Here is a 12,721-nt window from a genome sequence, read left to right as displayed (position 1 = left end):
ATGGCAAGGACTTTGAAAAGCTGTGCCATCTCATGAGCAATTATCCTCTTAGTTCTACATATCTGGGAAACAACGTCTTGTGTTTGTAAGTTTAGAACCTACCCTGTCTTCTGCTTGCTCAGACCTCCATTGATGGACCTAATAGCCTGAACCTGAAGTATTAAAACTTATTTTTGCTAAAATTAAATTTGACCCTTGCTGATGATTCTTAAATGACTTAAACTGATCCCTTGCATTTCATTTTTGGTCCCCTTACTGGTTTTGATTACAGAAATTTCACTAGCAGTGAATTCTGGCAGGCAAGGGAAGAAAATAAGATGGGTTCCCTTTGATTACTTCGAATTACAAAACTGACTGGCCTCAGAGAAAAGGTGCTCCCCTGGACCACTCTCAAATCAGGGGTGAGACTGGCTTGCATTTTTGCATCGGTGAGTCCCAGAGATGTGTTAATTATATCCTAATAGATGACTGAGGGTGGATCCACACTGAGTTGATCTTGACCAGGAATTCCTTTAATGTAATGAAAAAAGCATGAGTTTATCATCAGGGCTATTGAAGAAAACTGACAGATAAATATTTTGATTCTCAGGGAATGAAACAGGAGTGAGGCAAGGTGAGCTGTTCAGAAGGACATGGCCTGAGTTGGGTTTTTTTGTGCAACAGTATCCATTCCATAGCCATGGTCCGACCCTTCTTGAAATAGTTTATTTGGTCTCAACATTTATAATGGGCTTTATTTCCATTGTTTCAATTTTTGTTTTCAATGTGATCACAGAATTTCAAGTCACATTTGTTCCTGTCGTTTCTGATCTTCTCCATGGGACTTTCTCAGTCACTAATGACATTTGCGTTATTCATTCCAATGGTATAATCGTTTTCTGGTGGTTTTCCAACTACTAACAGTCAAAGATTCCTTAGTGTACTGTTAAAATTCATCCCCCTGGTTTTTGTCTCCCCATTTCTACCTAATAATTGCTACACTATTTTTGGTGGGAGTATTTTCAGTCCTCTTTCTGTATCTGCATAAGGACGCCAGAGTTGGCTTTGTCTGACATCAAAGTCACGTTTCTCAGCCATCCCCTCTTCATGGTGAGCTTAGTCATGACCCCTTCGCTGTGTCCTTCAGATGACCATGTGCTGTTTTTATTCACAGTGACTACTTTAGCTCCTAGGTTCTAAGGAACACAGCAGAAAATGAGCCTGTTACTCCAAGAGGCGAAATGCTCTGGATCCTAAGACTACTACTGCTTCTCCTATGGTAACTAGGTAAGTATCTTCCTCATCTATTTCACCCAATTTACACTGTCAAACAAGATCAGGTCCTCTTATCTCTGTTTGTAATCCTTTCATTTCAGTTGTTGGACATGTTTTCCATCAAGGAGACTTTAAAACATTGGTATTTATTCTCCGAGCAATCTCTAATTAGGTATTTAGTTCCCAATTATAAGTGTATTTGTTGCCATTTAATTAAGAACCGTAATTCAACAATTTTCTTTTGTTTCAAAAGACATTACTGAGATAAATCTCCTTGATCGATTATTTTTACCTTTTCTTCCACTCCTACAAAATATGCTTGTTTTACTCTGCTCTTTTTAGTTTCTTAAAATTTCCCCCGTTTTTTCTCACTGTTTTCACTTCCCTCTGTGAACTTGGCTCACAGTGTTGAAATGCTCTCCTTCCACACTGATTTTGACTTCCTCATCCTCACCTCCCTGTGGTGAGCCAGACTTTTCTATTTTGATTCAACATGAAGTAAGTGTACAGGGTCCTGGTCAACTACATGACTTTCAAACTGAATAACTCATTGTTGGGGCCGAATCTGTAAAGAGATTAGGATGAATAAATCTTGTTTTCTAACCATCCAAACGCATTCTGAATCTCTGTGCTCCTGTCCCTGTTCCTCTGGTGCCCCTGCCTGTGCCTCTCATCTGTCCAACAGCATCCTCTTGAGTGAGCTGCCACATTCTGGAGGCAGTCACCAAGTAGAAACAAATACAGCATGAAATTATCACAGTGGCTAGATAAGCAAAGGTTGCGATGTTGGAGTACAAGCACACACACACAAAAAATTAGGAATGCAACTTTCACCGTTCCCATTTTCTAAAATGTAGTGGAAATCCAGGATTTTGGGGTGCTCGAAGATCATTTACTTGGACTTTTACTGGTCTTTGAAGGATGGGGGGGCAGTTGTTTTCCCAGGAAATGACATTAATAATGTATCTCATCCAATTAACAAGCATTCTTGGGCTAGTTTAAAATGTTTAACATGTAAAACTAATATGTCTGCGAATTTCATCCAGTTTTTGTTATTGATAGGCAACGTGAAGAGAATGAAAAAATATCTCACTTCAAACAGAAGAAAGAAGCAACTGGAATGAAAAGCTATAAACAATAGGTAAGGGAACACAAACATTTACATTTTAACACAGACCAAACAGACAAGAAGGGACTTGCTGGCCAAAGACATCTCATATTTTGTTTTACTTCTCTGTTTTTAAAGTATCAGGAAGTTGGGCAAAATATCAAGTCTCTTCTGCACTGTGTGGACCTCTCGCCATACTGCTTTTGACTAGCCTGTTCACAGTTCAAATGCATTTTCAACCATTTCTAATGAGGTTGAAATTACAGTTACAATTCATTTACTTCAAATCCCTTAATCTTCCCGTGTTTCAAAGAAGGCTATGGAGTGGAACACAGAATTCAGCCTAGATGGCATTTAATGCATAGCTAGGGACCGTGGTCTTGGCTCCAGAAACATTCCTTTTTTTTCCTTTTTACAGAAAGCCTATCACCGTGAGCACCCAAGGTTTCTGAACTTCTCTGCTTCAGACATGTTTGTGTCTTTGGACTCTGGTGTGCCGGGGCCTAAACAAACTGTAATATTAAAGCATTACGAAATCTATCCTAAGCCATTCGAACAGCCCTGTAGGCTGCTTCTGTAAATACTGGGTAACTCGTAGCAAATTTAAGATTTTCTCAGTAGTAAAACTATGTATCTCATCTGTGTAAAAATAAAGGAGGAAGGGGGTAGAGAACAGGTTGAGAGGACAGGACACATAATTAGGATAATTTTGATCTCTTTTAAAGAAAATTCATAATTTTAAATCTCTCATTAGTTCTAAAGATTAAAGCAGAGGATTTACATATAGAATTTCAGAAGATTCCTGAAGAGGCACTTAAACGCGCTTTTCATCAATATCATCTGACTATACTTGTTTCACATTTTCTCTTCTTTATCATTGGGAAGACAGTAATTCTCTAAGGATTAACTTTCTAAAGAGATTGAAACTTACTTAAAATGAAATTTTAAAGGAGTACTTTCTGGAGAAACAGCTTAGGAGGTGTTTGGTGGGTGGGTAAGTACAGGGTACAGCGGGGACGACAATCAAGTCAGAAGGCAGGCAGGGTTGGAGTCTGGCTTGCTTTTATCCCAATCTTTAGGTTTGCTTCTGCCCTGCAAATTGTCTACTCTTTCGATCATGCAGTGAGCAGGTCTCCTTGAAGAAGGGGCCTCTCTTTGGGGATATTAATCAAGTGGTCTGTTTTCTCTACTATCCTTTTCTTTCCTCCAAATGTTCTTGAGAAACCCACTTGTACTTTTTTAAAGAGCTGTGTACCTTGACTTTGCAGTAGCCTACAGGATATCACTGAGTAAAAAAAAATCAGACTTTTTTTTTTTTACAGTGAATTGTCTAAAGTCATTTTAAAAAGGAAACTTCTATACTTATTATGGGTTCTGCTAGGAGGAATTCTCTGATGGCTCATAAAAGCAACTTGTATGAAGAAAATAAGACTTTCATGTGGTGGCTGAAGACTTTGCATTGGCCTAACTCCTTTTCATTAGGCATTTAGTGTCTTGCTGTATTAGGGTGTGGGTTGCGAGGCAGCAAAGGGAGTTCAGAAGAGACCCTGATTTTCCTCTAAGGGAAGCCAGGAATCCCTTCGTGGGCTTAAATGGTTGATTATCAGCCTGTCTTCTCTCTGCTCTTATCTGACATGACCCCAGGACCCAGCCCTGACACCCTCAGAGAGTGAGCTAAGAGATCCTACAGCAGAGTTCGTTTATGTAAGAGGATTACAATGGTTTAAAATCGAAATGCCCCCCCAACCCAAATCTAAATAAATAGAGGAAGGGAAGGAAGAGTCTTGTGGCCTCTCCCCTTCTCATTCCCTCCCCACCCCTGAAAAAAAAAAAAAAAAAAAAAAAAAAACGGTTTCAAAAAACTCAGTGCAAAAGGAGGCAACTGTAAATTGTTTTGTTTTGTTTTGTTTTTTTAAATCACAATCTAACTTTGGAAAGTGTTTAAGCTTAAAAATGAAGAATTCCAACATTTTTTTAATAAAGTGAACACTATTCATTGTAATTAGATCAAAATATGGCTAAGGCCTGAACCTATAAAAAGCTTATATTACATTAATCTTCCCCTTAAAAGGAACAATTATTTACCAAAAAGCCCCCAACATTTTAAGAGTAGCCTATCTGTACTGCCCGAATCACCTGCCTTATTTAGTCCTTCAAATGAACAGGAAATGAGCGCACTGATTGTGCTAAAAAGCTGCACTTTTTAAAACCCACCGAAGACAGAATCCCCTCCGCAGAAATTAAATTCCTCCTGCTTGCTGCCAGGGTAGTAGGGTGGTTGTTTAAAAACGCCCGAGGTTGTTTATATATCCTAGTTGAAGGCCAAGGTTTTTAAAGGCAGCTCAAAGCTAGGGCAAGACGAGGGGTGAAAACCGACCCAGACCTTTTGAGCTGCCGGTCTGAAGTTGCCGGGTCCACGCGGAACCCTCCGCTAACAGAAAAACTGGAGGATTGGACCTCTGGGCTCTCAAAAGACATCTCGTCACCTTTTGCTGCCTGGGGCTTAATCTAGGTGAGCTGCGATAACGTTCTGGAGGGCTCCAGGAAAAGAAACAGGATTTGCTACTTGGGGCTTTTGGCAGGAGCAGACTTAGAAGCTCGCAAAACTCCTCAGAAAACTTTTGCAAACTTAGCTATGCCTGCCGTGGACTTTGTACATGCTAATTCCTATAGGGCGGGTTTTAAAAGGAGGGGGAAATCCCTGACAGTTTTCCTTGGTGGTTTGTTTTTACGACCGGAAGATATAAAAGTATCTCTATTTTATTTCCTGATGCCTTCATCTGAGAGACAAAATGTTTTGAGTGTTAAGCCAGAGGTTGGGGGCTTGTCCCTGGCTAGTTTATAACTTTTCCTACTTTGTCTCGAAGGTAAGGCCCTTGCCAGGGAAGTCCCGACTGGCCTTCAGTGAATCTCTTAGGGGCATCCTGATTTTTTAGTCCTCCCTGGATGCTGCCCGGGAGGATCGAGGCGGGTCCCTTCCGAGGGTCGCCACGGCAACGCAGCATCCCCCTCATTCCTAGCGAGGAATAAGTACCAGGGGCGGCGAGGGGTAGCGCCGTCCGCTTTCTGGAACCCAACCCCGCCCGCCTAGCCGCTTCCTCCGGGGTCGCCCCGGGGCATCGGCCGATCTTTGCCGGTCCTCCCGCCACCCACTCCAGGCTGAGTACCTTGAAAGCGATGGGCAGCGTCTTGTTGCAGCGCCAGTGCGTGGGCAGCACAGAACAGAGGAAGTTGGGGCTGTCGGTGCGCACCAGCTCGCCCGGGTGGTCGGCTAGCACCTCCACCATGCTGCGGTCGCCGCTCCTCAGCTTGCCGGCCAGGGCGGCGCCGGCGTCCGGGGCGCCCAGCGGCAGCGCCTCGCTCATCTTGCCTGGGCTCAGCGCGGTGGAAGGCGGCGTGAAGCGGCGGCTCGTGCTGGCATCTACGGGGATACGCATCACAACAAGCCGATTGAGTTAGGACCCTGCAAACAGCTCCTACCGGACGGCGACAGGGGCGCAGATCTTCAGCAAGCAGCTCCCGGGAGACCAACATACAAGTTCAGGGGCCTTTATTACTGCGGGAGGGCTAGGGAGGAGGGGAGACGAAGTTACCAACAGTTCAGGATGGGGAAAGTTCTAGTTACGTTGATCGGCCTCAGACCCAGGCAGGACTCCTAGCAACCGACCGCTTAGTGCATTAAAAAGTGGGCGACCAGGATCCAAAGTCAAACTGCAAAGGGCGCCTATCTTCTCCTGAGTCTTGCTTTGAGAGTTCAACTTCAGTCTTTGGCTATTACAAATGTTCCCGGAGGCAAAATTCCCGCACTCTCTAAAATATTAATGCGGAGAGCAAAACGACCAGCAAATACATGATTTGAAAGTTCCAGTAGTTAATCGCCTGGCAGTTTTTTTGTTTTTTTTTTTTTAATGCAGGTGAGTTTTGTCTAAAGTCCCAACAGAACAGAAAATACAGGAGTGTCTTCCATACAGGGTGCCCCCTTTATCATGAAAACCTGGCTTCGATCCTCAAAAGCAAGAGCTGCGACTTCCAAAAGTTGTGCTAATGTATGTGAACGTATATATAAATATATACATATGCTACTTCATAAAATATTTACAGTACAATCTGTAGAGAATTTAAACACAACAGAAATCCATTAATGTCCGCTGCAGATTTTTTTTTTTTTTTTTAAGTAGCCTTGAAAATCAGCTTCAGTAGTTGGAAGAGGGCTGGGCTAGAATTACTTGTCATGTTCTCTCAACAGATTCTGGCAAATTACTCAGTGCGGAAAATTCGGCTTTTCAAAAATTTCTAGTTAACTTAAAAAAAAAAAGTCCAAGTCGATGATACTCTGGGTACAGCACTCCAGATCTGAGAACTCGGGTTTGGGGATGTTGGTTAAGTTTGTGGCTGATCCTGTGGTTTGGTGGGAGTTGAGCTGTAGCCGAGTCACACACATGCAGACACGCACCCTTCAGAAGCCAGCCACTGTCTATATCGGCTCAGTGAGTCAGCCCGGACTTGGGCAGCAGCGAGATGATCTTCCTCCAATGTCGCCCCAGCGCCGGCGGGTTAGCTCCTCCGACGCACAAATACCCAGGAGCACCGCGTAACCGCAGCAGGTGGAGCGGGCCTTGAGACCAGGCTCTGCGGCGCAGATGGAAACACACCAGTCGGCTCGAGTTACACACGCGCGCACACACTCCCACGCACACTGCCAAGCACACGCAACTTCACGGTTAGCTTCGAACCACAGCGCACTCTCTCCCGCAGTTGTCAAAGGAAACAATCGGGAAAAAGTTCACAGCCAGGAAAAAAGTATAAACATCCAGCCAAGAAGCCAGTTCATTCAAAAGTAAGAAAGAAAGGGGGGGGGAAAAAAGGAAAAAAAAAAAAAAAAAAAAAAAGGTCCAACGCAGGTCAAGGAGAAGCAGCAAAGGTTGACTTTCCTGTGGCGTCCCCAGGAGCCCGGGTTAGAGATGCCTGCCGGCGCAGGGCCGGGCAGCGTGGTGCCCTGGCTGGGTCCGGCCGCGGGGCGCCCGTCCCGCCCGCGCCCGCTGGCTCTATGAATGAGAGTGCCTGGAAATGAACGTGCTTTTACTGTAAGCCCGGCCCGAGGAATTCCATTCCCTCAGCTCGTTTGCATAGGGGCGGCCGGCGGCCAATCACAGGCCTTTCCGGTATCAGCCAGGGCGCGGCTCACTGCCGCCTGCTCCTGGAATTGGCCCGCGCGCCCCCGCCGCGGCGCGCTACTGTACGCAGGCTCGGCGGGGAGTCCGTGGCGGCTGCCGTGGCCACCCCCGCGCTCCCCGCACCCACTCGAGGCGACGCCGTACACATGCACACCCTCGCCGGAGGTCCCTCCCTGGTGCTGACCCCAGCACTGCAGCTACGCGCTTGGGTGCACTGCGGTTCGCCAGGGTTTTGCAGCGAGCGGCGGTGCCACAGGCGGCCACCGTCCGGAGACCCAGAAGGAGAAATGAGGACCCAGACCGTGAACTGCGCCAGGAGAGGCCTAGGCACCAGCTACAGGGAGGCGCCTGGCGCGCCTTGGAAACAGCGACCGCGAGGCTCCCGGGACGGTCCCAGGCTCTGGGAAGTCGCCCACTGCTAAAGCTCCGCTTCCCGGGCAGGGGTGGGATTCGGCCGCAAGGGGGCCGGAGGGCCGGGGCCCGGGTCGAGAGTGGCTCTGCGTGCCCCCAAGGCCTGGTTGTCAGCTACAGCGAGTGACGCCGACCCGTTTAATTAGACCAGACGATGCTGCACAACACGGCTGTCGTGTTTTCGCGTTCTCTCGGTGTGTTTTCTTTAATCAGCGGGCTCGGCCTCGCACACGGCGCGCTCCGCTGGCGGAGCGTGCTCAGCTGCCAGCAGAGGTTCTAGTTCGAGAAGACCCCAAAGAACCCGAGGCCGGAAAGAAAGTTGAAAGCATCCGCTCAGCTCGCTCCCTGCTCGGGGAGCGTGGCTCCCCAAGGGGAGGGAGGACGGCCGCGGCGGGGCCCGGCGCGGTCTGCTCAGAGCGGGGCCGCCCCACAGCCACCCTTCAGCTCCCCGGAAACGGCCCCAGCGCCTCTCCGCCCCCGCGCTCCAGCGGCCCGGGTGTTGAACCCACCCGGCTTTGCGCGCGGCAGGGAACTTCCCCTAGGCCCGTCCCCGCGGCGCCGCGGGCATTTTCGCGGAGCTTAAAGGACCCGCCCCTGGCCCGGCGCGCTGCCCGCTCCCGCCCCCCATCCGGCAAGGCTTGCTCCCTTCCCTGACCCCCAGTTCCTTCGGGGCCCTTCATCCGCCGAGGGCCTCTCAACCTCGCCATCGAGCTCCTCACCCCTCCCTAGGACAGGGCCGAGCCCCTCAACGTGAACTCCCCCGCGCCGGGCTCCCCCGCTCGTCCCCGCGGGTCACCTCCCTCCCCCCGCAGACGTGCGGCTAGGGTGCTGGGCGCTGCCTCTGGGGTCTGACGGAGGAGGAGGCCGTGGCGGGTCGGGCGCCCAGGCCGCTTCCCTAGCCCGGGGCCTGGAGAGGCCGGCTAGCTGCGCAGGGAGCGGGAGAGGCCTTCCCCAGGCGCTGCGGGCCGCTGGGTCGGGGCGGACGCCAGGGGGCAGCAGCGGCCCTCGCTCGACGCCGGGGCTCCAGGCGGCAGCGCCCTGCACCCTGAGCGCCTCGACGGCGGGAGCTCTGCGGTTCTGCCAGGCGGCCTTCGGGTTGCTCTTGTAAGAACTTGAGTTTGGGGAGAAACGACAGGAAACGGCCGCCGGAGACAGCTTGAGCGGCTGCGTCGTGGCCCTAGGCAGGCAGCACGGCCGACCTGGCTGGGAACACCCGGACCTGGGGTCCCTGCTGTCCAGACCCGGCTGAGTCCGGTCTTTTCCTCAAGTCCTCCGCCTGGGCACCTCTGTCGGCCCATCCAGGACTCTGGGTGCTGCAGGTGGCTCGGGTGCCCGGGCAAAGCCGCACTCTCTCCAGTCCCGGGCCTCGCCGCCCCCAGCCTCCTCTACTTCTCTCCCCAGGGTGGGCCCGTCCTGTAACTTTTTAACGCCCGAAAACCAGGGTGACTGCCCGCAACGAACTATATTTTCTTTGTTTAATTGAGTCTGGGGTCTCCGGAAGAAAAATGCTCTGCGTTTTTCTTTCTAAGTGAGTTTTGAAGAAGCCCGGATCACTTGTAAAACCCCCGATCGTCCGTCCGGTCTCTGACACTGCACCTCGGCTGCGTGGGGCAGATCCTTGCTTTTTTCCCGCCTCCCGCTGCCGCTCTCCTGCTCGGGGCCATCCTTAACTTGTGGCCAGGCGCAGATTCTGCCCGCTCTAGAGGCGAGTTCGGGGCTAGTGGAACCTGTTCTCCCGGGCTCGGCTCAAAGGCGCTCCCTAGGAGCCGACCGAGGGCTCCTGGGGCCACCGGCAAGTGCATCCCCACTTGCCGGGGCCAGAGATGAGCAGGAGTGTAGCAGAGACAACAGTGGACTCTGATTCCAGGGGAAGGAGTTGACTCAGGGGTAATCTGCTCCCCTGGGACTCGGGCCCTTTGCCTAAAACCCTAAACCCCTAAACCTGGGCCGGGACTTCGGGTCGGGACTTGGGCTGGGTCTCCGGGCGGGGACCGAGCTGAATTTTCTAGGGCAGTCCCCTGGGCGCTGCCTCACGGAGTTTCAACCCATAGACCCCGAGTTCGAAGCTCGACGACGATAATAGCAACGAAAGCTTCTAGACAGGGCCGCCCGGCTCGTGGGCTTCCCCGGACCTGGGCGCCTTGGAAATGCGCTGCTGCGCGGTGCACACTTGAAAAGTCAGAAAACAAACAAAAAACCACCGCCCCTTCCTTACAGAGGAACTGAAATGAATGGCAAGCGGGCAGCATGGGGCTCCGCTGGTGGGTACCGGGAGCCCTTTAGTCGGAAGGATTTTTTTTTTTTTTTTTAACCGAGTTTATAAAGTACTGTAACACTGCGTAGAAAATGAGTAATTCCTTTCCACCGAGAGCGCTCATTACAAGGACCGTATAGAATTTCCTTTCCTTTGCCTGAGAAAGGAAACCTTACCAAGTTCACTCCCAGTGTTACCCAGAAAAATACAAAAATTTACATAATACAAATGAAAAAATGAGACGCAGTGATATATTGGGAGGATGCTCTATGGGAGTCTTCTAAATTTGTTGCAGAGGGGATAATTGAAGATGTTCAAACAGGAATGAAATAGAAGTTTCCACCGTGAATTTAAAAGAAGTAGTTGATTATCTGGAAGACAACTGCTTCACTGGAGAACAGTAACGATTAACTGACGTTTTCTAGTCACAATTGTAGCTGGTCCCAGAATATACCTAAATGTTTTGTAATTAAATATCTAAATGTTTTGTATTTTTGCTTTTTCAAAACCTTCTCCAAGATATAATGAGTTTAAAAGTGGAATTGGAATCTCAACAATTTTCTTTAATATCATTGTGATATTTCCAAGATTAGATTTCTAAAGAATGTACTATTTCTGAAAGAATTATTTCTATTGCTTCTGTTTTTAATTAGAGAATGTATCTTCCTATTGGTTCTGGACCAAATTGCTGCTGTTGGAAATAATGTCACAGGAACATTTCTGAGGAACAATTCTGAGGAATACAGGTCCACATAACCTGCTATTCTCACTGTCCAGTTTTGAACATTGAAATTTAAATTTTTTTCCCCTGAAGTGACTGAGGTTATTTCACTTTTGAGATTCCTTTTTCTTGCACTGTATCCTTCCCCTGTAGGAATATGCCCCTGGAATGCTGGGGTTAATGTGTGATTATCTCACTTTAACTTCAGGAATCACTGGTGCACCTCACAAGTAGCAAACTGAGAATATTTTTAAATTAATCTTTTTTAAATTTAGGGATGCTTAGTAAACATTTTACCCTCGTAAAATTTTGCATTACCGCAGCTATAACAAAGGTAATAAACTGGGTTATAGGAGATAGAAGCCAAGCTTTATTTTTTAGAGAGTTGTATAGAGTCATTTAATAACAGCAGAATGTACAAGTGGTAAATGTCATAGAACTGAGGGTATCATTTAAGGTTTCATTGGAATATTTTATATGGTATGACATCTACAATACAGAACTGCTTTTAAGTATATTGGAATCAGCAAAAAAAGCTTGGATTATCTGGTAAAATTATATAATAAGTTTCATATATTCATAAACATAAAATCATGTATATGAATAGGTTAATATGCCTTTTTTTATAAAAAAATCTTTTAAAATTTAACATACCGTGAATATCTCTAGAAGAATTCATTCCATGTATGCATTCTGAAATAATAGAAAGTAGGAAAATAAAAATAGTAATATGAATATACTTGCAACCAATTGATAGTTATTGAAATTTCATCCTAATTATAATAACTGCAAGTTTAAAAACATTTCTACTGAATTCAGTTTATTTTATTTGTTCATTCCTTGTCATACTCTTTAGCACTGGAAGTTTATTTTACACCATTGTCCAAATATATCCAGCCTATTTGGCACAAAACTAAAATAGCAAATCATCAAATAAAAAATAGACTGTGACATAGACATATGATTTTGTGTGTCTTTCACCACTGTGTTCCATTGCTTGCTAATACTGAATCTTTGTGTCTTAGAATCTCTCCTTTTAAGCTCTGCATGGGATTTATTTAATAGAGATTAAAAATACATCGGGAAAGGTGTACAAATGAATCAGAATTCCAGGTGAAATTAAAACCAAACTCTAACTGAATTTAAGAACACTTAAAAATCAGTAACACAGCAAAGCTAAGTGCAAGAAATAAAAATACGAATGCTCTTTAAAGCAGTGAAAACAAAACAATTTGAAATTTGTCTTTGAAAAGGAGTAAGTGGCTGGTTAGATATTATGGCCATTTACTTCCAATGACAGGATGTCTTAGAAATATTCTTCCCTTCCTTGTTTTCCTCCTCTTTCTTATCTAGAAGGGCAGGTTGTTTATATTGAAACCACTCTTGAATTAACAAACAATATCAATTATTATTGGAAATAATTGTCATATGACAATTTCCAAACATAAAGTCCTTCCTTCTTCCTACTGCAGGGACAGCTTTAGGTAAGTACATGAAACTAAGTCATATGAAGCTATTCTCTTTTCCTTTAATACTTACATGTAGTATTTTAATTCAAAATTACCCTATCAGCCTTGTGTATTGATAAAGGTCAGTACCCAACAAATATTAAGAAAATACTACTTTTCAAAACCTTAGGATTTGAACATTTCAATTAGCACAGACCTAAAGCTTTCGGCTCTACTCTACAATATTAGTATAATGTGACTTTAAAAAAATGTTAAAAATAAGGAGGTAATTATTTCAGATTTCCAGACGCTGTTTAAATAGGGAGGAGAACAAGATGTGCAGCTCCTTAG

The 12,721-nt window shown here is 46.5% G+C and overlaps 1 protein-coding gene across 5 annotated transcripts in view; it reads right to left on the bottom strand.

Annotated features, from left to right (window-relative positions):
• RUNX1 (RUNX family transcription factor 1) overlaps positions 1 to 12,721 on the bottom strand; it is a 229,279-nt gene that overhangs the window by 80,478 nt on the left and 136,080 nt on the right. For 2 of the 5 annotated variants that reach the window (XM_079154937.1, XM_079154940.1), the window contains exons 3-4: positions 11,577 to 11,615; positions 5,530 to 5,783 (exon numbers count right to left, since the gene is read on the bottom strand). In XM_079154937.1, the coding sequence (XP_079011063.1) occupies positions 5,530 to 5,783; positions 11,577 to 11,615 (293 nt within the window). Of the gene's footprint in view, positions 1 to 5,529; positions 5,784 to 6,815; positions 8,493 to 11,576; positions 11,616 to 12,721 lie in introns of those variants that run through there. The other 3 variants (XM_079154938.1, XM_079154941.1, XM_079154939.1) reach the window with 2 other exon arrangements.

Source organism: Sciurus vulgaris (assembly GCF_902686455.1).
Source record: "Sciurus vulgaris genome assembly, chromosome: 10".
Lineage (NCBI taxonomy): Eukaryota > Metazoa > Chordata > Mammalia > Rodentia > Sciuridae > Sciurus > Sciurus vulgaris.
This window is presented reverse-complemented; position numbering and strand designations above follow the sequence as displayed.